The sequence below is a fragment of the Salminus brasiliensis genome, chromosome 13 (assembly GCF_030463535.1).
Source record: "Salminus brasiliensis chromosome 13, fSalBra1.hap2, whole genome shotgun sequence".
NCBI lineage: Eukaryota > Metazoa > Chordata > Actinopteri > Characiformes > Bryconidae > Salminus > Salminus brasiliensis.
In genome coordinates this window covers 2,099,046-2,123,339 of record NC_132890.1, presented here as the reverse complement: position 1 = coordinate 2,123,339, position 24,294 = coordinate 2,099,046, and the positions used below count along the sequence as shown (strand labels likewise).

The 24,294-nt window shown below is 41.9% G+C and overlaps 2 protein-coding genes across 3 annotated transcripts in view; one reads left to right on the top strand and one right to left on the bottom strand.

Moving 5' to 3' along the window:
- The first annotated feature begins 1,687 nt into the window (after positions 1-1,687).
- On the top strand, positions 1,688-17,499 carry LOC140574948 (mitochondrial inner membrane m-AAA protease component AFG3L1-like). The gene is made up of 16 exons (XM_072695040.1): positions 1,688-2,329; positions 3,984-4,074; positions 4,898-4,966; positions 5,069-5,172; positions 5,418-5,567; positions 6,504-6,578; positions 6,684-6,808; positions 7,504-7,777; positions 8,009-8,146; positions 8,700-8,853; positions 9,022-9,129; positions 10,646-10,771; positions 12,630-12,856; positions 14,076-14,276; positions 14,366-14,560; positions 15,774-17,499. Exons 1-16 carry the CDS (start codon positions 2,231-2,233, stop codon positions 15,987-15,989), a joined length of 2,352 nt encoding a protein of 783 aa, XP_072551141.1. The 5' UTR covers positions 1,688-2,230; the 3' UTR covers positions 15,990-17,499.
- Positions 17,500-19,277: 1,778 nt separating this feature from the next.
- The window catches only part of LOC140575001 (dysbindin domain-containing protein 1-like), a 33,839-nt gene continuing 28,822 nt past the window's right edge, over positions 19,278-24,294 (bottom strand). For both annotated transcript variants that reach the window (XM_072695112.1, XM_072695113.1), the window contains exon 4: positions 19,278-22,088. In XM_072695112.1, coding sequence (XP_072551213.1) covers positions 21,928-22,088 — 161 coding nt within the window. In that variant the 3' untranslated portion in view covers positions 19,278-21,927. The remainder of the gene's footprint in view (positions 22,089-24,294) is intronic.

Here is a 24,294-nt window from a genome sequence, read left to right as displayed (position 1 = left end):
CCAATAGGTTCATGCTTATCTGCTCCAGAGAGTCCTATTCAATTGGCAGTACTTCTATACAGGGACCTGTGTGTGTGTGTGTGTGTGTGTGTGTTTGTGCATTTCCACATCTGTCTCAGCAAAGGGGGCGACTTAGAGTAGCTGAACACATGCATTAGAAGGCGTGTCCACAAACATTTGGACATATAGAGTATGTACACATACAGCAAATTCCATGTAGATACACTAGACGAAATGAACTGTGGTAACTGGTTTCTTACAAAAAATCTACAATAATATACTATACAATGACAAAATAATAATAAAATATTCATGAGCTAAGCTTTATTTGAAGTCACTACAGGTAATTCTGTGCTGGATTAACTTGAGGTAATTACATTTAATGAGGTTTTTATATATTTAATAATAAAATTAAGCTCAGTAAAATATTTAAAAGTATAATCTGTCCGACTGTAGTTTTTTTTTCAGAATTCAACATGAGATGCTGATGTAAAATTAATAACAAAACATTTTAATAAAACTGTATTAACCTTTCTGTTATGTTGGAAATAAAAAGTCCCATAATAATTATTTTTAAAGGGTTAAAACTTTTTTTTTGCAACTGTTCAGAAAAATGTCACTAATTATTATAATTATATAATTTTTTATATATATTTGAAAGAAATGAAAATTAGATTACACTAAATATTGATTAAATTAATATTAATTGAGCTAAAGAGAGTATATATGGACTCAAATATCCTCCTTTCAGATGGTTCACTCTACACCAGGTCAGTTTGACCCAAAACATTAATGCTGTTCCTCACAGCTGACCATAACAGGAGGGTTAACACTGGGTGCAGTATGATTGACACTTCCCACTTCCAGATGTATGCCTTGGCTACAGAATCCTTATACCTGCAATGCAAAAAACAAACAAACAAAAAAAACGAAGACAAGCAGCTTATCCACTGCACCGGTGCTTTAATATCTTATTTTTATGTGATTTTGTAGAATTTTAGTACGCAATAAAATGATCAATCTCTTTAAATAATAATAAAGAAAAGACAATTAATATAAATTAATAAAAGAAAATGGTCCAGAGTAAGCAGGTAAACCAGCTTAACCAGTATACTGTATGTCTTCACCTGGATGACCAGCTTTTCAGCCACTGCTGCAGATCCATCCAAGCTCAGCTAAGACCAGTGTTGCTCAACCCCGGCCCTGCACGTTTTAGTGGGCTCGCTCGCGCCTCCGGGAGCAGGGTTGAGAAACACTGGCAGGTCCTAAACTGGCTTTTCCAGCAGGGATTGAATTGAATTGAATTGAATTGAATTGAATTGAATTGAATTGAATTAAATTAATTAAATTGAATTGGATTAAATTGAATTGGATTAAATTGAATTGAATTGGATTAAATTAATTGAATTGAATTGAATTGGATTGAATTGGATTAAATTAATTGAATTGAATTGGATTGGATTAAATTGGATTGAATTAATTGAATGGAATTGAATTAATTGAACTTTATTTTATATTATTTTATTTTATTTTATATTTTTTTATATTATTTTAATTTAATTTATTTTATTTTATACAGCAATTTTGCAACGAACGCAGCTTCACACAGACCCGGGTCCGAGCCCCATTTTTGGTGTTTTGCGCAAGTCACGCGCAACAGTGGCAGGAAAAGCGCCCTCAGCGCGAGAGGAACCAAGACTCAAAGGCCGAACCCAGCCTCTTCGGGTCGACACCGGACAGAATAGGGATGTAATCTGCTGGTATTTTGAGGCGCACTGGCTGTGTTATGACTATGAACTAACAGCAGGTTGAGTAACAGCATTACAGACCCGCTAACGGCTCGAGACAGCGAGGGCGTGCACAACAGCACCAGAGGTGGCGCCAGCCAATCACAGCCCAGCAGCCCAGCAGCCCGGCCCTGGCCCGGCCCTCAGCGGGGCTCTGAGCCGCCGGGTCGGTGCCTGCCTGCAAACATACGCGCCAGGCGGAATGTTACCGAAACGCTGAAGGAAACGGCCGGAGGATCGCGTGATATGGTGTAATATCTGGTAACGTTAGGGAGGCGAATAAAAATGGCCTGAGCGGAGCAGTGCGCGGAGTTACGCGGTTTGAGCAGGCAGCAGTGGGCGGCTCTGTTTACTGTTTACAGCAGAACCGAGAGCAGCTTTAACTGGACCTCTACTGCCGGACTTCTCCTGAACTCTGGAGGCCCGGTTCTGGGTGGTGCGGAATGGGCCGGCTACTGCGGGCCCTGTCTACAGGGTGTGTGAGGCTGTGGACGGACCGCAGCAGAGGACAGTGCGTGTCCAGCTCGAACCCAGCTGTGAGGGTGAGACTGCTCCTATTGTTCTGGCAGCTTCACGGCAGTGCTCAAAAAGTACTTAAAAGTACTCAAAAAGTACTAAAAACTATTTACTGGGTAATTGTCTCAGCAAAGGAGGGCGGGGGGAGGGGGGTAGATGAATGCGTTCATTAGAAGGAGTGTCCACAAACATTTGGACAGGTAGTGTATGTACACATACTACAAATTCCATGTAATTAACTCTGGTAATTTTGTTTTCTCAAAGGAAAGGGATATCTATAAAAAAACATTTTACAATAATATACTAAATAATGACCTAAAATAATACAAATATATAATAATAAATATAATAAAATATTTATGAGCTAAGCTTTTTTATTTTAAGTCACTACAGGTAGGTCTGTGCTAGTACTAATACTAATACGAGGTAATTATATTTAATGAGGTTTTTATGTATTTAATAATTAAATGAAGCTCAGTAAAATATTTATTTGAGCGCAAGCCGACTACTGCTACTATTTTCAGAATTCAACATGAGATGTAAAACAAATTAAAAGTTATTATTCAGATGTATTAATACTTGTAGATTATTTACTGTGTAATTGAGTAAGCAGGGTTTATGTTATACACAAAGACAACTTTCCTCGCTGAGTATTCTGCAGAAACAAAGATAAAAGGTGTATTCTGTACAATTACTTTATAAAAGTTTTTTTTTCAAATTATGTCAAATGAATGTCTAAAAATAATGATTTGTAAAAAAAAAATAAAATAAAATAAAAAAAATAATACTAATGATCATGAGAAAGCGTCTAAAATCAACGAGAAAAGTATTTCCTGGGAAAGTGTGTTAAAACAATGAGATACTGAAAATAATGACTTATCACAAAGTAATGAGATCCCTGAATAATGACTTTATATCTAATACAGTAATGACTTACTTTCTCAAATTAATGACATAAAATCTCCAGATAATGACTTAGTAGCTCACAATAATGAGATAGTATCTCAAAAATAGTGAGATTGGACCTCAAAGTAATGACTTAGTATCTCACAATAGTGAGATAATACCTCAGAGTGATGACTTTGAATATCTAAATAATCACATAGTACCTGAGGGTAATGGCTTAGTATCTCATGATAATGACATAATATTTTCCCAAAAATTTTTATTGTATTTTAAAATAATAAGAATGTCTCAGAATTACGACTTAATAATTGAAGTCACTACAGGTAATTCTGTGCTGGATTAACATGAGGTAATTACATTTAATGAGGTTTTTATATATTTAATAATAAAATCTCAATAATGAGATACTACCTGAGAGTGATGAGAATATCTCAGAATAATGACTTTGTATATCAAAATAATCACATAGTATCTGAGATTAATGGCTTAGTATCTCAAAATAATGACATAATATCTCCAAAAAATGAAAGTGTATCTTACAATAATAGGATAGTGCCTCAGAATAATGACTTAATTTCTCAAAATAATGTGATCATGCTCATGAACTGTGCAAATAAAAAACATACACATCTGAGATGCACTTTTTCTCCTTGTTGCTTTGTTGGGTGATGTGAGTAAATGACTGCTGCCCTGTTTGTGCAGTAAATCAGGTGTTTAACAGCTGAAACAGGTGAGCTGGTACATTAACCTGTATAACCTTGCATGTCTTCACAGAATGTGTCCCTGCACCGACTGAAATTAAGGCCGGGATCATATGAAAAACTGCTGTCGCATTTCTATGCCTTCTCAAGCAAACCACCCAAAGGTATTAAATATGATGCTTTACTTTGCTTTGAGACACAGTGAGATAAGCTACTCAGAATGGAGGCTCTGGGAGTACTTTATTTGTTGAGGCTCAACAAAGGAAATTGGGTCCCACTAATAGTGTCTCTAATAACTGTGTAATTACACTTTAATATCCATGCAATGACAGTGGGACTACTGCTGATGTCCTCACGGTAACAGATGGATTACGGTAGTGCAGCTTGTGTAATTACATGCCTGTTACCTTTACAAGCTTTGAAAAGATTCTCTTAAGTGGTTAGACATGTGTAATAAGATGAGGGTAATTGTATTTAACTAAACTACTGATTCAGTATGTTACAGCTTTTGAACTATTTCTTATGTAATTACAAAACTGAATTGATAAATAATATGTATTGGACAAAAGTATTGGGACACCTGCTCATTCATTGTTTCTTCTAAAATCAAAGGTATTAAAAAAGCTTCTCCTGCTTTTGTTGGAGTAACTGTAAACTCTACTGTCCAGAAAAGAAGACTTTCTACTAGATTTTGGAGAAGCATTGCTGTGAGGATTTGATGAATTGCATTCAGTGACAAGAGTGTTAGTGAGGTCAGGATGTTGGATGGATGATCACCACCCCACCTCATCCTCAACTCCCCAACTCACCCCATCCTGAAGTGTTGCAATGCTGGGGGGCTTTATACCCCATCTGTGTCAGCAATGGGTGCAACTTAAAGTAGTTGAATGCTGCATTCATTAGAAGGGGTGTCCACAAACATTTGGACATTTAGTGTATATTTAATTGCATGTATTTTTTTAGACCTGTTTCTCTCCTCTTCATCAGGATTTGAGAAGTTCTTTCCGAAGAGTGACGGCTCCCCCGGAGTTAACCAGGAGGCTGCTGGACGCAGGGGTAAGCAAGTCTCACTCGAGTTTCACAACGTCCCGCTGGGTCAGTTTGTAATAGGGGTAATTACTCTGGTGTACTGATGTGCTCTTGTGAACACGTCTGTAGTGAAACCCAATCAGCCAGAAGCCCAGAGAAACAGAGGGGGAGCCAGTGGAGGAGGAGGAGGTGGCAAAAAGGAAGATGACAGTCGGTGGTCCCGGATCCTCAGAGTAAATGTCCTCTCTTAATAGTTTTCTCTGTACTGTGAGTAGAACTGTACTGTAGTCCGACGGCCGTCTGACTAGGACAAGAGCAGAACCCGGGTGTGGAAATAATCAGGGTGCTGTCATTGGAGCTGTATGGGTTCTAATAGCTGGATGGACTCAACAGCCTGTGTGGACACGGCCTGTTTTTGGAAGCACGTTCCAATTTACAGCTTTGTAATCCCTGACCCCCGTCCCTCTTTATGTAACAGGGAGACTTGCCATGGGATGAGAAGGACTTCAGGAATGTCGTCATTGCGGGAGCTGGAATGCTGGCAACATTCCTGTATTTGCACTTCAGAGACACAGGAAGAGAGATATCATGGCGGGATTTCGTTAATTGCTACCTCGCTAAAGGGCTGGTAAGGGACAGAACACTTTGTAATAGACTGGGGTTTAATCCCCTGGCTAGGCAAGCAATGCTTGAGTACGACTCCTAACTCTACATCATTCTTCTACCCGTGGAACACGATCAGCAAACGGATTAGATTAGCATTGTACTTTTATATTGACGAAATTGGAAATTATGTGATCAAATACACTATTCTGACAAAAGTATTAGGACACCGGCTCTTGATTCTTCTGAAATTAAGGGTATTAAAAGAGTTGGTCCTGCTTTTGTTGGAGTAACTGTCTCTACTGTCCAGGTTAAAGACTTTCTACTAGATAACGAGGGTCAGTGAGGTCAGGGTGTTGAATGATCACCACCCCACCTCATCCCAAAACTACAGAGAGTTCTTCACAACAGTTCTTCCACTGTTCCACAGCCCAGTGCTGGGGGGCTTTATACCCCTCTAGCCCATGCCTGGAATTCCATTCTATGGGCAATATGTCTGTACAAGCAGTGCTTGTCTAGTCCCTGTGTACTGCGTTTGTTGGAGTGACTTTCTCTACTGTCCAGGGATAGCCTTCTAATAGATTTAAGAGGAGCATTGCTGTGAGGATTTGATTGATTGCACCATCATTTCAGAGAACACAGTTATTCTACTGCTCCACAGCTAAATGCTAGGGGGCGTTAGTCCCCTCTTCAGCCCATGCCTGGCATTGTTTATCTGGCTGAAAGAGTCCTATTCTATTGGGAGTACTTCTCTACAGGGACTAGAGAAGCTGTGTATGTATGTGTGTGTGTGTGTGTGTGTGTGCATTTGCACATCTGTGTCAGCAATTGGTGCAACTTAAAGTAGCTGAATGTAATCATTAGATGGGGTGTCCATAAACATTTGGACATGCTGTGTAATTCATCTACAGCATTTCTGGTATTTGTAATGGATTATAATGTGAATGCACTTTGTTTGCAGGTTGAACGCCTGGAAGTGGTTAATAAACAGTATGTGAGAGTGTTTCCTACTGCAGGAGTAAACACAGCAGAAGGGGTGAGTAATCTGGGACATGGTCCCATTCATCATATCATTACAAGTTACACTCCAGATTTCAACACTGTTATTTTTTTATACTGATTTTTTTACTTTTCCTTGCAGAAATACGTTTGGTTCAACATTGGTACTGTCGAAACATTCGAAAGGAACTTGGAGCAAGCAGAGCGTGAGCTTGGCTTGGAGGCTCCACATAAGCTGCCAGTGGTGTACAGCACTGAGAGTGATGGGTAAGTAGTGAATACATCAGGGCTAGGAGCAGCTATTGACAGCTGCTTATCTGCTCAGTAAAGCACTGATATCAGAATAAACACTAATAATAACACTCAACAGAAAGTAGTGGAGGTTCTCCATCACTGTGATCATCATGATCATCATCATCTCCAAAGTTCTCCTCATGGAGTCTAGTATTATTTAGAGTTCTCCTCAGATCAACACCTGGTTTGGTGGTAAATCAGGGCTTAATGATGGTAAATCAGGTGAGCTGCTGCTGCTGCTGCTGCTGATGGAGCTGAACACATCCTCCACACTGTGCTGGCTGGACTGGGGGGTGTCCAGGAGAACCCTGGAGGAACCGAGCTCTGTTCTTCAGACTAGCTCACCGACAAGATCTCACTACTTTCTTTCTTCAGAATGAGAAGCTCTTGTTTCTCCTTTTTACTGGATTTATGTTCAGCTGCTTATCTGTTCTGATGAGATCTGGAGCTTCTACTGTAGAACTCCCTCACTGCTGAGAGAGCTGGGCTTTAATGATGGGATTAGATGCCTAAAATCTTTGGACAGGACTGGACAGGACTACTGGGGTTTGAGAATGTTCTTGGCCTGCTTTTTTGTATGGTCAAATTTAAGCTGTCAGAACATAAACTGTTGATGAAATGAATGAAGCGTGTTTCGTAACCCTCCTGAATCAGCTATATTTCACCAGGTCATTCCTAATGAACGTGATCCCAACTGCTCTGCTGGTTGGCTTCCTGCTCTTCAGTCTGAGACGGGGGCCAGTGGCTGGAGGGAAGGGGGGCAGGAAACCAAACAACCCCTTAAGCATGACTAAGTCCACAGCGAAGATATTCAGTGACAACATCAGCGTCAGGTTCAGGGATGTTGCTGGATGTGAAGAGGCCAAAGTGGAGATCTTGGAGTTTGTTAACTTCCTGAAGAACCCCAAACAGTACCAGGAGCTTGGTGCCAAAATTCCAAAGGTAGCGTTTGTGTTTGCTGATGTTGTGGTTTGTTCAGTGCTCTTTAAAATGGTCTGAGAACCAGTAAAGTAAGGGAATCGTTGACACATAGAACCTGAATGATGTCATTACGTGCTTAAAAGCCAGGCAGACATCATCATAAATCCTAAATTGGATCAAATGAGTCAGGGTTTGTCATTAGTTTTGCTCTTTTTCTCTAATTGTTTGTTTTGCTTGGCGATCCTCTTACAGGGCGCAGTGTTGTCCGGCCCGCCTGGCACAGGAAAGACTCTGCTGGCTAAGGCTACTGCTGGAGAGGCTGGAGTTCCATTCATTACTGTCAATGGCTCTGAGTTTCTGGAGATGTTTGTTGGAGTAGGGGCAGCTCGGGTGAGAACTGCACGTTCACAACTGGAGATTACACTATTATTAAACATGACACTGTGTTACAGCACACACTATAGGGACAAAAGTATTGGGACACCTGCTTATTCATAGTATCTTTTGAAATCAAGGGTATTAAAAGGAGTTTCTCCTGCTTTTGTTGGAGTAACTGTCTCTACTGTCCAGGGAGGAAGGCTTACTACTAAATTTTGGAGGAGCATTGCTGTGAGGATTTGATTTCATTCAGAGACATTAACGCTAGTGAGGTCAGAATGTTGGATGGATGATGATCACCACCCCACCTCATCATCCCCAACTCCCAAACTCATCCTTAAAGTGTTGGATGGAGCTCCACCATCATTCCAGAGTGCAGTTCTTCCACTGCTCCACAGGTCAATGCCCACACCTGGCATTAGGCAGCAGCATGGTGCCAATAGGTTCATAGGTTATCTGCTCCAGAGAGTCCTATTCTATTGACAGTACTTTTCTAGCTGAACGCATTCATTAGAAGGGGTGTCCACAAACATTTGGGCATTGAGTGTATCTTTTACCTCTGCAGGTGAGGGACATGTTTGCCATGGCCAGAAAGCATGCACCCTGCATTGTCTTTATTGATGAGATCGATGCTTTAGGCAAGAAGAGAGGTGGTGGGAGCCTTGGTGGGCAGGGTGAACAGGAGAACACACTGAATCAGCTGCTGGTGGAGATGGACGGTAAGTATCCATGTCTTAGATGGTAGTACAGTGACGGTGGCCTGCTGTAGAACCACCACCACCTGTTTGTGTCTGTTTGTGTATCTGATACCCAAGCTTACCTTAAAGCTCTTTTCTTTTGATAAATGCTTATTCAGTAAGAGTTTCTGTTGGGTTCTTCACCTCCAGGCTTCAACAGCAGCTCCAACGTGGTGGTGCTGGCAGCCACCAACCGTGTAGATGTTCTAGATCCAGCACTTTTGAGACCGGGCAGGTTTGACAGGCAGATTTACATAGGTAAGACTTATCTTCCCCCTAGTACTGTTCTAATGCTGTTCTGGATATGTTTTTAATTAAGCAGAATTAGTCTTCTGCTTTGCTTTGTTTAGCTTAGCTCGTGACTGGATGTACCTCATGCACCCCTGAACACTCCCAGTGGAGGAGCAGTTCAGCACAGCTGTGTTATGTCAGCAGCTTTTATTGTTCGGTGGGAATGTTGTGCTGGTTGGAGTGATTTATCTCTATATTGTGGAGTGCTTATACTTTAGCACAGCTTGCACAATGGAACATTCCTGTTTGAGACATGGAAAAAGGTGGGAGAGTGTGTGTGTGTGTGTGTGTGTGTGTGTGTGTGTGTGTGTGTGTGTGTGTGTGTGTGTGTGTGTGTGTGTGTGTGTTTTAGAGACTCGAGGAAGTCTAGGTCGTAGTGAATGTACAGCTACTATTCTTGGGCAACCTATGTAAACTCTACACTCTTAAAATGAAAGATGCTACAAGGGTTCTTTGAGTGATGCTATAAAAGAACCATATTTTTGTAAGAAGAATCTTTTTAAGAATCTTTACATCCACTTCTAAAAATGATGAAATACTCTTAAATTTAGCTCACTTCATGTGACGAGTATCTGGATTGTACCCTGATCAGATTTTTTGATTGCACTGGGAGGGGTTTTGGTTGCACTGGGATACTGGGAGGGGTTTTGGTTGTACTGGGATACTGGGAGGGGATTTGGTTGTATTGGGATATTGGGAGGGGATTTGGTTGTATTGGGATATTGGGAGGGGATTTGGTTATATTGGGAGGGGATTTGGTTGTATTGGGATATTGGGAGGGGATTTGGTTGTATTGGGATATTGGAAGGGGATTTGTTTGTACTGAGATACTGGGAGGGGTTTTGGATGTACTGGGATACTGTGAGTGGTTTTGGTTGTATTGGGATACTGGGAGGGGTTCTGGTTGTGTTTTGAAGAGACAGATGTGTTTACACAGCTATAACATGTGGCTCTCAGACCTCCTCCTGAACTGGTTTGAGTGATGGGATTTGTATCTGGTTTAATTGAGTCTTGAGTTTACACTGATCCAGATATAATCCTGATACTCAAGATGCATGAAGTCATTTTTACATTGTTGTAAGATTGTTTTAATATTGTAATTTCCATCTAATTTCTAACAAATTTGTATTTTTATCTACTGAAAGTGTTTTTATTCTACTGGCAGATAATTCTACTTGTTTCAAGCATTATTCTTGTCCAAATCTTAATTATTTGTTATGTTTTGAATTAAACTTACTTAAATAGTAAACATAACTTAGAAGTAAGTTAATTCATTGTAATATTACCAATATTAGATATTTTGAGTGCATTTTAATAAATTTCAATTTCCAAGATTGATTTTTTTCACATTTTCTTTCACAATTTATTATTATTATTATTATTATTATTATTTATTATTATTATTTTTTATGTTTCTTTACGGAACCAATAATGGTTCTATCGCAGTATTTGAAGAACACTTTTTCTCCATTCTCCATTACAGGACCTCCTGATATTAAGGGGAGAGCTTCAATTTTTAAAGTGCACCTGCGGCCACTGAAGCTGGATTCCAGCTTGACCTCAGATGCCTTGGCCAGAAAACTGGCAGCTCTCACACCTGGCTTCACTGGTGAGAAATTAATGCTAAGTCTTTCTTTCCTACAGATTTTCCCACGGGTGTGAGTCTGGCAAAGAGCACCTTTCCCCTTCATTTATTACACATTACGGAATCATCACCTGCTTTTCATTCACATAATTACTAAATACACATAATTACAAAGCCAGTATTCACACCTGCATGTTAGATCATGTCTTTGACATATCCTAAGACATATGCTATATGTCCAAAAGTTTGTAGACAATTACACATTCATAATCAAGGCTTTTCATTGGGGGTTTGTGTGTGGCTGTATCTTTAGCTCATTTTCAGACTGTGTTGTGGATTCTAGAGGAGGGATTTTGCACCGTGTAGATGTACTTTGTCTGCTTTACTGCAGTAACAGCCTCTACTCCTGCAGGTAGACTCTACACTAGATCTTAGAACACTGATGTGAGGTTAATTGTTGTTGGAGGATCAGTTCTGGATTATTTACATCAGTCTAGGTATTTAATGATGTTCCACCACTACAGAGAGCACAGTGCTCCATGGTGCATGCCAGCTAATGCTATACCCAGGGCAAGGAGAACTTACCATTATACAAGCTTCATTAATTCACTGATTAAAATTGTCTACAAACTTTTGGACATATCATGGAGTAGCTGTTATATAACAGAAACTATTAGAATAGAAAGCTGACTAAGGGCCAGTTTCCCAGACTAGAATCCAAATGGTGTGCAGTCCAGGACTCGGCTTAATCCCAGATATTAATCTCAAGTATTAAATTACTGTTTGATAAATCTTCATGAATTAATCCTCTTATTTACTGATCAACCACCTACCTAATATTATGTAGTTCCCACTGGTGCCGCCACAACAGATCTGAGCATTCTAGGCATGGACTCCACAAGACCTCTGAAGGTGTCCTGCTGTAGTATCTGGAGCACCAAGACTAACATTAGCAGCAGATCCTTTAAGTCCTGGAAGTTGTGAGGTGGGCGGAGCCTCCATGAGCATCAGTGAGCTTTAGGTGACCAGTAGTTCCTTTCTTGAACCTCTTTTGGTAGGTACTGACCACTGCATACCGGGGACACCCCACAAGACCTGCCTGATATTTTGAAGATGGTCTGACCCAGTCGGATTGCCGCTATAATTTGACCCTTGTCAAAAAGGACTGACTGTTCACTTGCTGCCTAATATGTAGATCCACCTCATGACAGTCTTGGACCTTCAGAGCGCTTTCCGAAATCTCAAATCCAACCCTCATATCTATTTAATAGATTAATAGGAGAAAGTTACTAAATCTGATCATCAGTTTAACAAAAACTGTATTTTTTTTTCACTTTCTCGTACTGTGTTGAAGACATTAGGCCATTAGTCGGTAATAACCGGCCCAGAGACTACAGATGAAAATTAACTGATTAAATAACACATTTACACTGATGTAGTAACAGAAATGTTGATTAAGAGTTTTGGTAAATCTGCATAAAATAAATAAAAAATATATATTTTATATTTTATTCATTTTTAAATGTTAAAAAAATATATATATTTTTTCAAAATAAAATTTCCCCATTTTTCTGCTGTTAACCGTTTGTAGCTCCCCCTAGCACTAGCAATGCTCCCAACACTAGGAAGGTTGGGAGCACCACCTCTTTTCCAACTGCTGCAGATGCTTCCTCGCCAGACAGCCGACACGCTCTGAGGAAGCGCCGGGTCCCCAGCGCCACACCACACCAGCTAACAGGGCCCGAGCTGAGCCTCTAGGAGCCCTGGGCAGCTTGCATTGTTAAAGAGTTAAATAAAAAAAAAAACTTCCAGAATAAGGAAAGCTGTTGTTAAGAGGTTTGGTTATGAAAGTGACCATATGAACATCCATATCTTCCGGCAGGAGCTGACATCGCCAACGTATGCAATGAGGCTGCGCTTATTGCAGCCCGCCACCTCCGTCCGGCCGTGAGCCCCGTGCACTTTGAGCAGGCCGTTGAAAGGGTGATCGGAGGCCTGGAAAAGAAGACCCAGGTGCTGCAGCCTGCTGAGAAAACCACCGTGGCGTACCATGAGGCCGGCCATGCGGTGGTGGGCTGGTTTCTGGAGCATGCTGACCCCCTGCTGAAGGTACACAGGCAGCGAGAGTCTCTGTTATCTTCATTTTACACAGATAATATGTTATTTGGAGCAGAGTTTGTAGAAATGGGCTTGTGTTAGTGGGTCAGGTCTTGTTGAAACAGTATTTTGTAAGAAGGGGATAAGACTTGACCGTTTGTTGTGTTGGTTGTGGGTAATCTCATTACGTGTCCAATTTCAAAAGATTTTTCAGGGAAGCAAACCAGCTCATTTCCAGGTGGTGTTTAGAAAAGCAGCGTGGGAATATTTAGTGTGGCTGTAAGCAGTAGGGGATTGTGGGGCATGAGACATTTTGGTTTTTATTAAATATTTTTCTGATGCAGAACTTTTTCAGAAGCAGAACAGACTGAGCTGCTAATTGTAAGTTCAGTGTTTTTGAACTGAGTGGGCTTACAGACCGAAATGCATCAGACTTGGTTGAGCTGCCATTGAGCAGGAGACCAAAAGCATGTTCTGCTGGAACCCGTACCAATCCCTCAAAAGTCCAGCACCCACCAACAGGTCTAAAAGTCGAGTAAATACTTCTATACCTTAAGAATAAGTCAGCTAACTAACTCGATATAAACAAAGCTGTTAGATTTTACACTACATTAGGTTGTGCTTCAAGCTCCCCTAGTGTAAAAAAAGTTACATACACTGTACGTCCAAATATTTGTGGACACCCCTTCTAATGAATTGCTGACACTGATAGGCAAATGCACACACACAGCTTGTCTAGTCCCTGTAGAGAAGAAGTACTGCCAATAGATTAGGAGCAGATCAACATCATGACCCTATTGGCTCCATGCTGCCAAATAATGCCAGGCGTGGGCTAGAGGGGTATAAAGCCCCCCAGCATTGAGGAGCAGTGGAGCAGTGTAGGAACTGTGTTCTCAGGAATGATGGTGGTGGAGCTCCATCCAGTACTTTTAGGATTAATTGGGAAGTTGGGGATGATGAGGTGGGGTGGAGATCATCCTCCAACATCCTGATCTCACTAACACTCCTGTCTCTGAATGCAATCAAATTTTTTTGCCAATTTTTGCATTTATAATAGAATTTGATTTTACAATTAAAATGCTCTGAAATGACCTGGAATAAAATCTTGACTTCCATTGAAAGTACATTTTTTTTTCCTTTTCCAAAAATAGCAGTTTTGGAGATACAAGCTCTTTGCGTGTCAGTAACCACATGCATGTTTGATGATATTTGACTATGTCTGATACTGCAGGTGTCTATCGTTCCTCGAGGAAAGGGACTGGGCTATGCTCAGTATCTGCCCAAGGAGCAGTACCTGTTCACGCGAGAGCAGCTGTTTGACCGGATGTGCATGATGCTGGGAGGACGCGTAGCAGAGCAGGTGTTCTTCAGCAGAATCACCACAGGTGCTCAGGATGACCTGAGAAAGGTCACGCAGTCTGCTTACGCTCAGGTAGAAGTCCAGTTTTTAGTCATTTTAGTTACCTTGGCTTCTATATTTTCTCCTCCACTAATCGCTTGTGTGTCTCCTCTGGCTCGCAGATTGTGCAGTTTGGGATGAGTGACCTGGTGGGCCAGATGGCCTTCGATTTGCCGCAGCAGGGCGAAGTGGTGTCAGAGAAGCCTTACAGTGAGGCCACAGCTCAGCTGATCGATCAGGAGGTACGCTCTCTCATCAGCAAGGCCTTCGAGAGGACCCATCAACTCATCACAGAGAAACGAGAACTGGTGGAGCAGGTAACCTTTAGGATTTAAAAAACATTCCCATTGTAAAATCTTGGTCCCTATTTATATTTTATATATATATATATATATATATATTATTTATAAGACATTTTTCTTGACCTAAATTTAACTGTATTTTGGTAAACCAATCAGCCATAACATTAAAACCACTGAAGGTGAAGAGTATAACAGTATCACCTGTCAGGAGGTGGATTTATATATTAATCAGGTTATGAAGGTGATGTGCTGGAAGCTGAGCGTAAGAATCTGAGACACTTTGACAAAAACCAAACTGTGATGTTCTAGACAATGACTGAAGGGTCAGAACCTCTCCAAAGCATCAGGCAGGACAACCGGTGAACCAGTGACAGGGTCATGGGCGTACAAGGCCCGTTGATGCACATGGAAGCCCTGTCTCACAACACACAGGATCTAAAAGATCTGCTGCCAACATTATCTTGTAGTCTTATGGAGTCCAAGCCTCAACGGGTCAGAGCAGTTTTGGCGGCATGAGGGGGGGGGCCTACACAGTATTAGGCTGGTGGTTTTAATGTTATGGCTGATCTGTGTATGTTTAGAGGTAGAGTCCATCTGATTAAAACTGTAGGGTCACTTCTGCTCTGGCTTGTTTACAATAAAAAAAACTACAGACAATATTAGACATGTTTTAATGTTTTGGCTGATCAGTGTATATAAGTATAGTAAACTCTTGAGATATGTGATTGTATGTGTGCATTATAATATTTTGAATCCAGTTTTCTCCAAAATATTACGAATAAAAACTAATAAAACGTAAATAAAGTGTAAATAAAGATGGAAATACTTAAGAAATGGATATTTGGTGAGGAAAAATCCTCAAGTACAGCATCAAAGTACAGTACAGCTCATTTTATAATTAAAATCTTATGTCAGTTTTGTTTTATTGTCTTTATTCCTGTTTTGATTATTATTTTTAGTATTAGTATTATTATTATTATTATTAGTATTATTATTATTATTATTATTATGATCCGGTGTCGACCTGAGGAAGACAGGTTCCCCTTTTGAGTCTTGGTTCCTCTCAAGGTTTCTTCCTCTCGACCCGAGGGAGTTTTTCCTTGCCACTGTTGCCACTGGCTTGCTCAAAAGAGGCTCGGACCCGGATCTCTGTAAAGCTGTTTCTGTGTGTTAGGTTAGGGTCTACAGCAGCTTGTCTGATTTTCCATCCATGACGTTTCTATCTCAGGTGGGAAAACGTCTTCTGGAAAAGGAAGTTCTGGAAAAAGCCGACATGATGGAACTGTTAGGCCCGAGGCCCTTTGAGGAGAAGTCTACCTATGAGGAGTTTGTGGAGGGAACTGGTAGCTGTGAAGAAGACACTACTCTGCCTGAGGGCCTAAAGGACTGGAACCAGAGCAAGGACGGCTCCTCACAGCAGCCAAACCAGGCAGTGTACCTGTAGACTCTGGAGCTCTGAGTGTGCTGTTTAGACCGTATGTACGTAGTCATTTTGGAGAAGTGGAAGGATCCCGTTATTGACCTAAAGTGTGTGCAGTCATGATTTTTTTTTGCACATGCTCAAGAAATGTTGCTTTGATTTTTCTTTTTTAATAAAAAAAAGAAAAAGACATAATTTCCCCTTAAAAAGGGGGCAGTGAGCAAAGGTCCTGTTTCTGTTAAGGAAGGCACTAAAAGCTTTAAATTGGGGATGCAGTAAAACCCAAACTGTGGTCATGTCCACAAGCTTTGTATTTTTTGTGTAGATACACTATATGGACAAAAGTATTGGGACACCTACTCATTCATTGTTACATCAAGGGTATTAAAAAGAGTTGATCCTGCTTTTGTTGAAGTCATTTAATCCGCAGGAGCGTTAGTGTATGTAGATATTTTATCTGGAAGTGCCTTTACTGGAGATCTCGTGTAAACGGTGGACTAGTTGGTGGAATAGTGGGTGTGTTACTCTGGTGCTTGACTCAGGGACATTATTGGGTCCCAGGCAGTAGGTGCTATTTCCCCTGTGAATGTTGTTACTGAAAAAGCAAGTGTTACAGGTTGTGCTTGAGGGAATGTGGAGAAGGTTCTGGCTGTATTGATGATTTTCTTCTGAGTGGAAAGCCTAACACACTGTAATGCTGATGTTACAGCTATGATTCGATGAGGGTCTGTAAGTCACAAAGACAGTGATAAATACTGACTGTGTTTATTATTAGATGCACTGGGTAATGTTTCTGGACATTGACTTGTGCTGGTTGGACCAGCTTCTAGCCAGGTTTTTCTCCCAGACTGAAGGACGTGCTGATGCCCTGATGAGCTTCTGTAGTTGATTGTGTATGTGGTGGATTTTTACGGTACATTTATTGTATGGTTAAAACTCATGGCTGCCACTTTATACACTTCTTCCTCTGAAAAAATGGAGGAATCTTCTCCTTGAGTCTCCAAGACACCAAGAGGAAGACCCAGGACTGGTCTGGCCTGGGAGTGCTCGGGGATGCTCCAGCAAGAGCTGGAGAACTTGCTGGGGGCAGGGATGCCTGGGCTTCAGTGCTAGCCCTATTGCCAGCACAATCCTGCATGGGATCAAGCAGCTAGGATGAAAAATATGATGATGACGATGATGATGATATTTTGGAATGTTGCCTGTGAGATCTTTTTTCAGCAGAGAATTCACATATCTGTAGTCCTGTATGAACTCCCAGATTAGACTGGAGTACCAGCACAATCCGTACGACCAGCAGATGTTTTGGATGGAGACCCTGGATTTCCTGCATGAGCTGGATCTTTCTCTCAGGAATCTTCAAACAGGGTATCTCTACCTCACTGAGCCACTCTGTATATATAAAAGGTTTAGGTGGATTTTATGGGCTGTTCTGTTCTTTTGGACTTACTGTATGTGTACTGTCAGAAATGTGAAAATGTGATGCCTTAAAACAACATAACTAACTATTAAAATATGAAAAAGCTCTTCTTAATACGTGTTGGTCAGTTCTTATGCTTTGGACTTCAGTAAAACCGGGTCACAGTCCGAGGAGCTGAAGTGTGGGAGCACTGTGACCTATATAAGCTGTATGTGCACATGCTTATGCCACTATACTGTAAAATGTGCACCTCTTGTTACTGCCATCAGTGATGGAACACGCTGGTTCTTCATCACTGACAGCTGACAGCTTCACTCAGGGCTCTCATCTAGGTTCCTCAGATTGATCTGCAAGAGCAAAAAGCAGCTCTTGACTGATGGCAGCAGTGCTTGGCAGTACGTGTAGAGCTGGAGTTACGCTTTAGCTCAAACTACAGGCCTGTGGTTAGAAAGCTGGCAATACCACCACTGGTAAAACCACCACAGCTAATTGCTCAGTGTATTGCTGTGCTGTTTGACAGCCTTTGGTTTATTATGAAGCTGAAATTAAAGAACAAGGATGTTTTCCCATCCATCTAAAACAGTGTTTCCCAATTCTGAGCCCAAAAAAACACTGATCAGATCACATGACAACACTTCATGCACTTCTGTTGAGTGTTAAGGTCCTAAACTACACATTGTGGTATTTCCTCTGCTCAAATACGTCTATTTATGACATTATTAAACATTAATAAAAGTTAATATTGGGGTGATTATGTGCTGAGTCTGGTGATCAGTACAGGTACAGTCTATTGCAGAGACACATAAAGACAAACTACAGACAGATGGACTTTATTATTCTTCACTACGATTCCTACTGTAGTATATATACACCGACCGGACACTTCATTTGTACCACCACCTTGTTTCTACCCTCACTGTCCATTAGACCAGCCCCACTGACCATACAAGAGCACTGTGTAGTTCTATAAGTCCAGACTGTCTCCATCTGTTTCTCTGCAGACTCCGTTATCAGCCTCCTTTCACCCTGTTTGTACTACAGTGAGCAGGACCCCACAGGGCGGACCACCACAGAGCAGACTGTAGTCATTTTGGGTGGTGGGTCAGTCATTCTCAGCACTGCAGTGACACTCAGCCTGACATGGTGGTGGTGGAGAGTGTGTTAGTAGTGTGTTGTGCTGGGACAGCACTGCTGTGTCTGATCCACTCTTACCACCACCAGCGCAACACACACTACTAACACACTCACCACCACCACCCTGTCAGTCAGTGTCACTGCAGTGCTGAGAATGACTGACCCATCACCCAAAAATACTAGAGTCTGCTCTGTGGTGGTCAGTCCAGAGAGGAGGAGACTGATAACGGAGTCTGCAGAGGAACAGATGGATACAGTCTGGACTTATAGATATAACTACACCGTGCTCCTGTACGGTAAAGGAGGTGGTTTTAATGTAGTGGCCGGTTGGTGTAATGATAAAGTGTGTTACAGTGTTTCAGGTCAGTGTCACTCAGTCAGTGTTAGACTGAAGCTCACTCTGGCTCTGAAAAAGCCAAAAATGAACGTTTATGTAATTCTGTGACCCGTCCTGCATCAAAACACTCCCGACATTGTTCCGTCTGAAATCTGGTAGGTTTCTGAAAATCTTTTCAGAATGATTGGATTAGTCCAGGTTTCCCACGATAATCGCCTGAATGCTTTTGACATTCTGCTGATTTTTAGCTTTAATTAAGGAAATCCAAGTGCTAAGACCAGAAAGGCCGCAGTGAAACCATCAGGCAGAACCCAGCTGCTGACAGAACGCTCATTGTGCAGGACTGAAATCCCCCTATTTCTCATTTCCAAAGCTGGGGCTTACGGCGGAGAATACGTTCTTTTGTCTGCAAACTGGAAAGTTTATTTTTAAGCAAATCTTTATTTTTTTGAAGGATTAAATGTTATTAAATTGTTATTTATGGAGAACAGAGTTCATAGAAATGTTTCTGAGGAGTTTATGGGAGTTTATGGGAGTTTATAGGAGTATGTGTGTCACACAAGAAGTCAGCTAGAGGCATGACACGTCTTAGGGTCTCATTTACTGCATTTGTCTGAAGCTCTTATCCAGAGGGACTTGCATATAGTCACTGTCACACAAAAACCCGGTATCTCCATTTTTGCACATTTTCACATTTCTCCATAATGTGATTCTTTATACTTTGAGGCAAAGAACACTTATCATATTAGCATTAATAACTAATGAATTAATTTTAAAAAGCCTTACAATGCATTTAAAGAAGTCCTAGAATGGAAACTTGAATTTTTAGGGGGAAACTTGGAATAACGGGAATTCCGTACATAGATTTGACAAACTGTGAAACTCACACTGACGTTCCTCCTTCCCAGGAAAATCCAGCAGAACCAAAACAGAGCTGTAAAACGGACCAATTCCATAATAGTTCTCAACATTTCGTATCAGATTTTAATAATAAATGAACCAATAGAAATGCTCCAAAATGACTTTTTGGAGGGGAAGGATAAAATCTTTACGCTCTACGCTGACTTCCAGGTTGTTCTGTCTCCTGTAAAGCTGCTGAGATATGAGCTTTTTTATGAGTTTAAAAATATTTGGAACATTTGTTATGTTATATTTTCATATGTATATCTGAATTATGTTTACACAGCATTTAATAAACTTAGAGGTAATGGCATAAACAATACATATGAAATTTGAACAATTCTTTACAGTTCTGAACTTCTGAGATGGTGAAATTTTCAGTTTTTCAACTTTTTCTGATTTTTAAACTTCAGAAAAATAAATTCACATTTCTGATTCTGATTTAAAGTTCAGAAATGCAGTAACTTCATCAGAGTGGTCAAACTCAACTACACAACACCCAATTACAGAGCTGTCTCATGTCTGTAATTTTAAAATCTGAAAATTATAGATTGTAATTTTGATATTATTTATTTATTTAAGTTGCAGTTTCATCAGCAGTTTCACATGTTCAAAACAGAAAAAATATATAATTAAATTGGATGAATTTTGAATTACACCATTACATTAATTTAATTTTAAATGTCATCTAGATATAATTTAAATCTACAAAATTCAGATTCAAATATTTTTGTCATCCTTTAAAGGAATTTTGAATGACAGTGACAATATGAATCATGTTAAGCAGGTATAAGAGAGTATATAGGAGAGTATATAGTTGGGAGGGTGTTGGGAGGGTGTTGAGAGGGTGTTGGGAGGGTTTTGGGAGGGTGTTGGGAGGGTGTTTGGAGGGTTTTGGGAGGGTGTTGGGAGGGTGTTTGGAGAGTGTTGGGAGGGTGTTGAGAGGGTGTTGGGAGGGTTTTGGGAGGGTGTTTGGAGAGTGTTGGGAGGGTTTTGAGAGGGTGTTGGGAGGGTTTTGGGAGGGTTTTGAGAGGGTGTTTGGAGGGTTTTGGGAGGGTGTTGAGAGGGTGTTGGGAGGGTGTTGAGAGGGTGTTTGGAGAGTGTTGGGAGGGTTTTGAGAGGGTGTTTGGAGGGTTTTGGGAGGGTTTTGAGAGGGTGTTTGGAGGGTTTTGGGAGGGTGTTGGGAGGGTGTTTGGAGAGTGTTGGGAGGGTGTTGAGAGGGTGTTGGGAGGGTTTTGGGAGGGTGTTGAGAGGGTGTTGGGAGGGTTTTGGGAGGGTTTTGGGAGGGTGTTGGGAGGGTGTTTGGAGAGTGTTGGGAGGGTGTTGAGAGGGTGTTGGGAGGGTTTTGGGAGGGTGTTTGGAGAGTGTTGGGAGGGTTTTGAGAGGGTGTTGGGAGGGTGTTGGGAGGGTTTTGAGAGGGTGTTGGGAGGGTTTTGGGAGGGTTTTGGGAGGGTTTTGAGAGGGTGTTTGGAGGGTTTTGGGAGGGTGTTGAGAGGGTGTTGGGAGGGTGTTGAGAGGGTGTTTGGAGGGTTTTGGGAGGGTTTTGAGAGGGTGTTTGGAGGGTTTTGGGAGGGTGTTGAGAGGGTGTTTGGAGGGTTTTGGGAGGGTGTTGAGAGGGTGTTGAGAGGGTTTTGGGAGGGTGTTGAGAGGGTGTTGAGAGGGTTTTGGGAGGGTGTTGGGAGGGTGTTGAGAGGGTGTTGGGAGGGTTTTGGGAGGGTGTTGAGAGGGTGTTGGGAGGGTTTTGGGAGGGTGCATCATGTTACTATAAGGATAATGGATCATACAGTGGTTAGTTTTTGTCTTGTCTCTCAAAAACACGGCCTTCCTCTCTCTCTCGCTCCAGTTCTGCTCTCCTCACTTTCCTCTCTGCCTGCATATTGTAGAGCCGGAATCCAGAGCAAATTTCTATAATCCAACCAGGACTTCCAACAATGCAGCCGCAGAACCTGGACAGCAGCGGCCCTTGAGAAGTGCTGGACCTAACTGAATGTGGGTATGGAGAGAGATGTTGGTACAGTCTGTTCTGCTCCCGCAGCTTCTGCAATGGAGAGAGCATTTTCGTGTCTTTAGCACCACAGGCCTGGATGTTCCAGCGGCCCAGCCATGCGCGTCCCTCAGAGGGCTGCAGAGGGCTGCAGAGGGCCACTGCTCCAGTGCGTGTGTCCGAGCTCTCAAGGCTGTTTGGGCCTCTCCGGTTTGCGATGCGGGTCGGTGGTGTCCGAGTCGCTGTGGTGCTTTCTGTCCCTCGTCTGCTCACTCTTACTGCAGCGCGTCCAGGAGGGAGAGCGCATGTAGCCACTACGGTGCAGCGGTAGGGGGTGATGGTGGTGACCTGTCAGAGGAGTCAGAGGAGGGAGGTAGTGTCAGAAAATCAGGAGAATGTTTAAGATTTCTTTATTTATTCCTGTTTTACAGTTTGTTAAATGACAAACCGAGGGGAAAGGGTACTTAAGCTGACCCTGCAGGTAGTGCTGCACAGTAGAATAGTGCACCAGCACTGCTGGAACAGTCAAACCACTGTTTTTAGCAATTCTGCTACTATTTATTTATATATGTTTTTTGTGGGACTTGCACACCCATCAAGCTAATTAAAATCTGAGATCTTAGTAAAACAGTCTGAGCTCAGATCTTTTGAGAAGCTCCAACATTTGCATGGTGCTCCTTTTGCTCCTTTTGTTCATCTCAACAACAAACTGGACTGGTCAGTTACACTCTACAAAAAAGGCCAGAGCAGACTCTACCTACTGAGGAGACTGAGGTCCTTTGGGGTGCAGGGAGCACTCCTGAGGACTTTCTTCCAATGGCATCTGCCATTTTTTATGAAGTGGTCTGCTGGGGCAGTAGCATCTTGATGGCAGACAAGAAGAGACTGAATAAGCTCATAAAGAGGGCCAGCCGGCTCTGTCCTGGGGTGCTTCTTAGACCCAGTGCAGGTGGTGGGAGACTGATGGAGGATGACAGCTAAGCTAGCATCCATGCTGGAGAACAGCTCTCACCCCATGCTGGAGATTCACTGGCAGCACTGGACAGCTCCTTTAGTGACCGGCAGCTTCACCCCAAGTGTGTGAAGGAGGGGAATCGCAGGTCCTTCCTTCCTGCTGCCGTCAGACTCCACAACCAGCACTGCTCCCAGTGGACCACATACACACACTCTTAAACTACACACACATGTTCAGGGAACATGTTAGGAGTCAATAATTAAGTAATAAGTAAGTAATAGTAGTTATTGTTTTTTTATATTGTGTATATAGTGGTAATTTATCTACATTTTTGCATCTGAGTGTCTTGCTATCCCTTTTCTGCTGACACTGAGAATTCCCCCATGTGGGACTAATAAAGGATTATCTTATCTATTCTTATCTTATTTTAGTCTAATATTTAGAATATTTCGATACTAGGGTGATTCCTCTGTTTAGCTACAGGAGGACGACCTACATTATTAAATGTGGTGCATTAAGGCGATGCAGCTGACAGTGTGTCCTCCTGCTGTCTCTGTCTGACTCTATGAGGAGAGGGGAGTGCCAGGTTTGCAGAGTCTTTCTAATATTACACTCACAGCTCACCTGTCAGTCACAGCCCAGTTATTCCTGGACTGCATACCAGCAGAAAGCAAGAAAGCACCTGCCAGCTCCGTTCTGCCCTGAGGGATAGCATTTTTCTACAGGTCATGTATATAAATACAGTCCGAATCTCCCTCTCTTTCTCTATTAACATTAGAACCACTGACAGCTGAATTGAAGAACACTGATGACCTGGGTCCAGAGGCTCCGGGTGGTCAGGAGCTGGATCTACATATTAGTCAGGTCTTGAAGGTGATGTGCTGGAAGCTGAGCGTAAGAATCTGAGACACTAGACTAGTTCTAGACAATGACTAGGTCAGAACATCTCCAGAACATCAGGCAGTGCTGTGGTCAGTACCTACAAAAAGTGATCCAGGGAAGGACAAAAGGACAATTGGAGAAGCAATGATAGGGTCATGGGTGCCCAAAGCTCGCTGGATCTGCTGCCGACGTTAGTCTGGGTGCCAGATACCACAGCAGGACACCTTTAGAGGTATTGTGGAGGCCATGCCTCAAAGTTCAGAGCTGTTTTGACTGGACCATCCTGCATTATGGGACGTCTTCCCCAAAAGCTTGATTACACTACACTGTTTATTTCAACCCATAATTGTGATTGGTGTTAATGCTCTGATTTCAGAGGAGAAAACCTATGGCATTAGTGAACCACAAGATGGCACTGCACTTTCAGACAAGGGTATAAAAAAGGTCCTGCTCGTACATTTTTTCCCCCAAAGCACAAATAAAGTAAACACCGTCAAAGATACAGCAGTACCCTTAAGGTACCACTGTGTTTTAAAGACACACTACAGTCACTTTCCTGTATTTGTACTTAACGTTTTCCAGCAGACAAACAAAATAAAAAGGGTTGGAGTCAAGAAAAGCTGTATAGAGTCAAGAGTGCAAGCCCTGATAAAGAGGGTCAAATCCTGATGTAGTTGAGACCATTTTCCTGATTAGATAGATGTAAGGTCTTGAGGC

Excerpts from the sequence above, each read along its gene's own strand:
- LOC140574948 (XM_072695040.1), top strand. The coding sequence starts at position 2,231 with ATGGGCCGGCTACTGCGGGCCCTGTCTACAGGGTGTGTGAGGCTGTGG. Across the intron at positions 4,967-5,068 it reads GGAGGCTGCTGGACGCAGGG|TGAAACCCAATCAGCCAGAA; the intron begins GTAAGCAAGTCT and ends ACACGTCTGTAG. Across the intron at positions 7,778-8,008 it reads TTGGTGCCAAAATTCCAAAG|GGCGCAGTGTTGTCCGGCCC; the intron begins GTAGCGTTTGTG and ends ATCCTCTTACAG.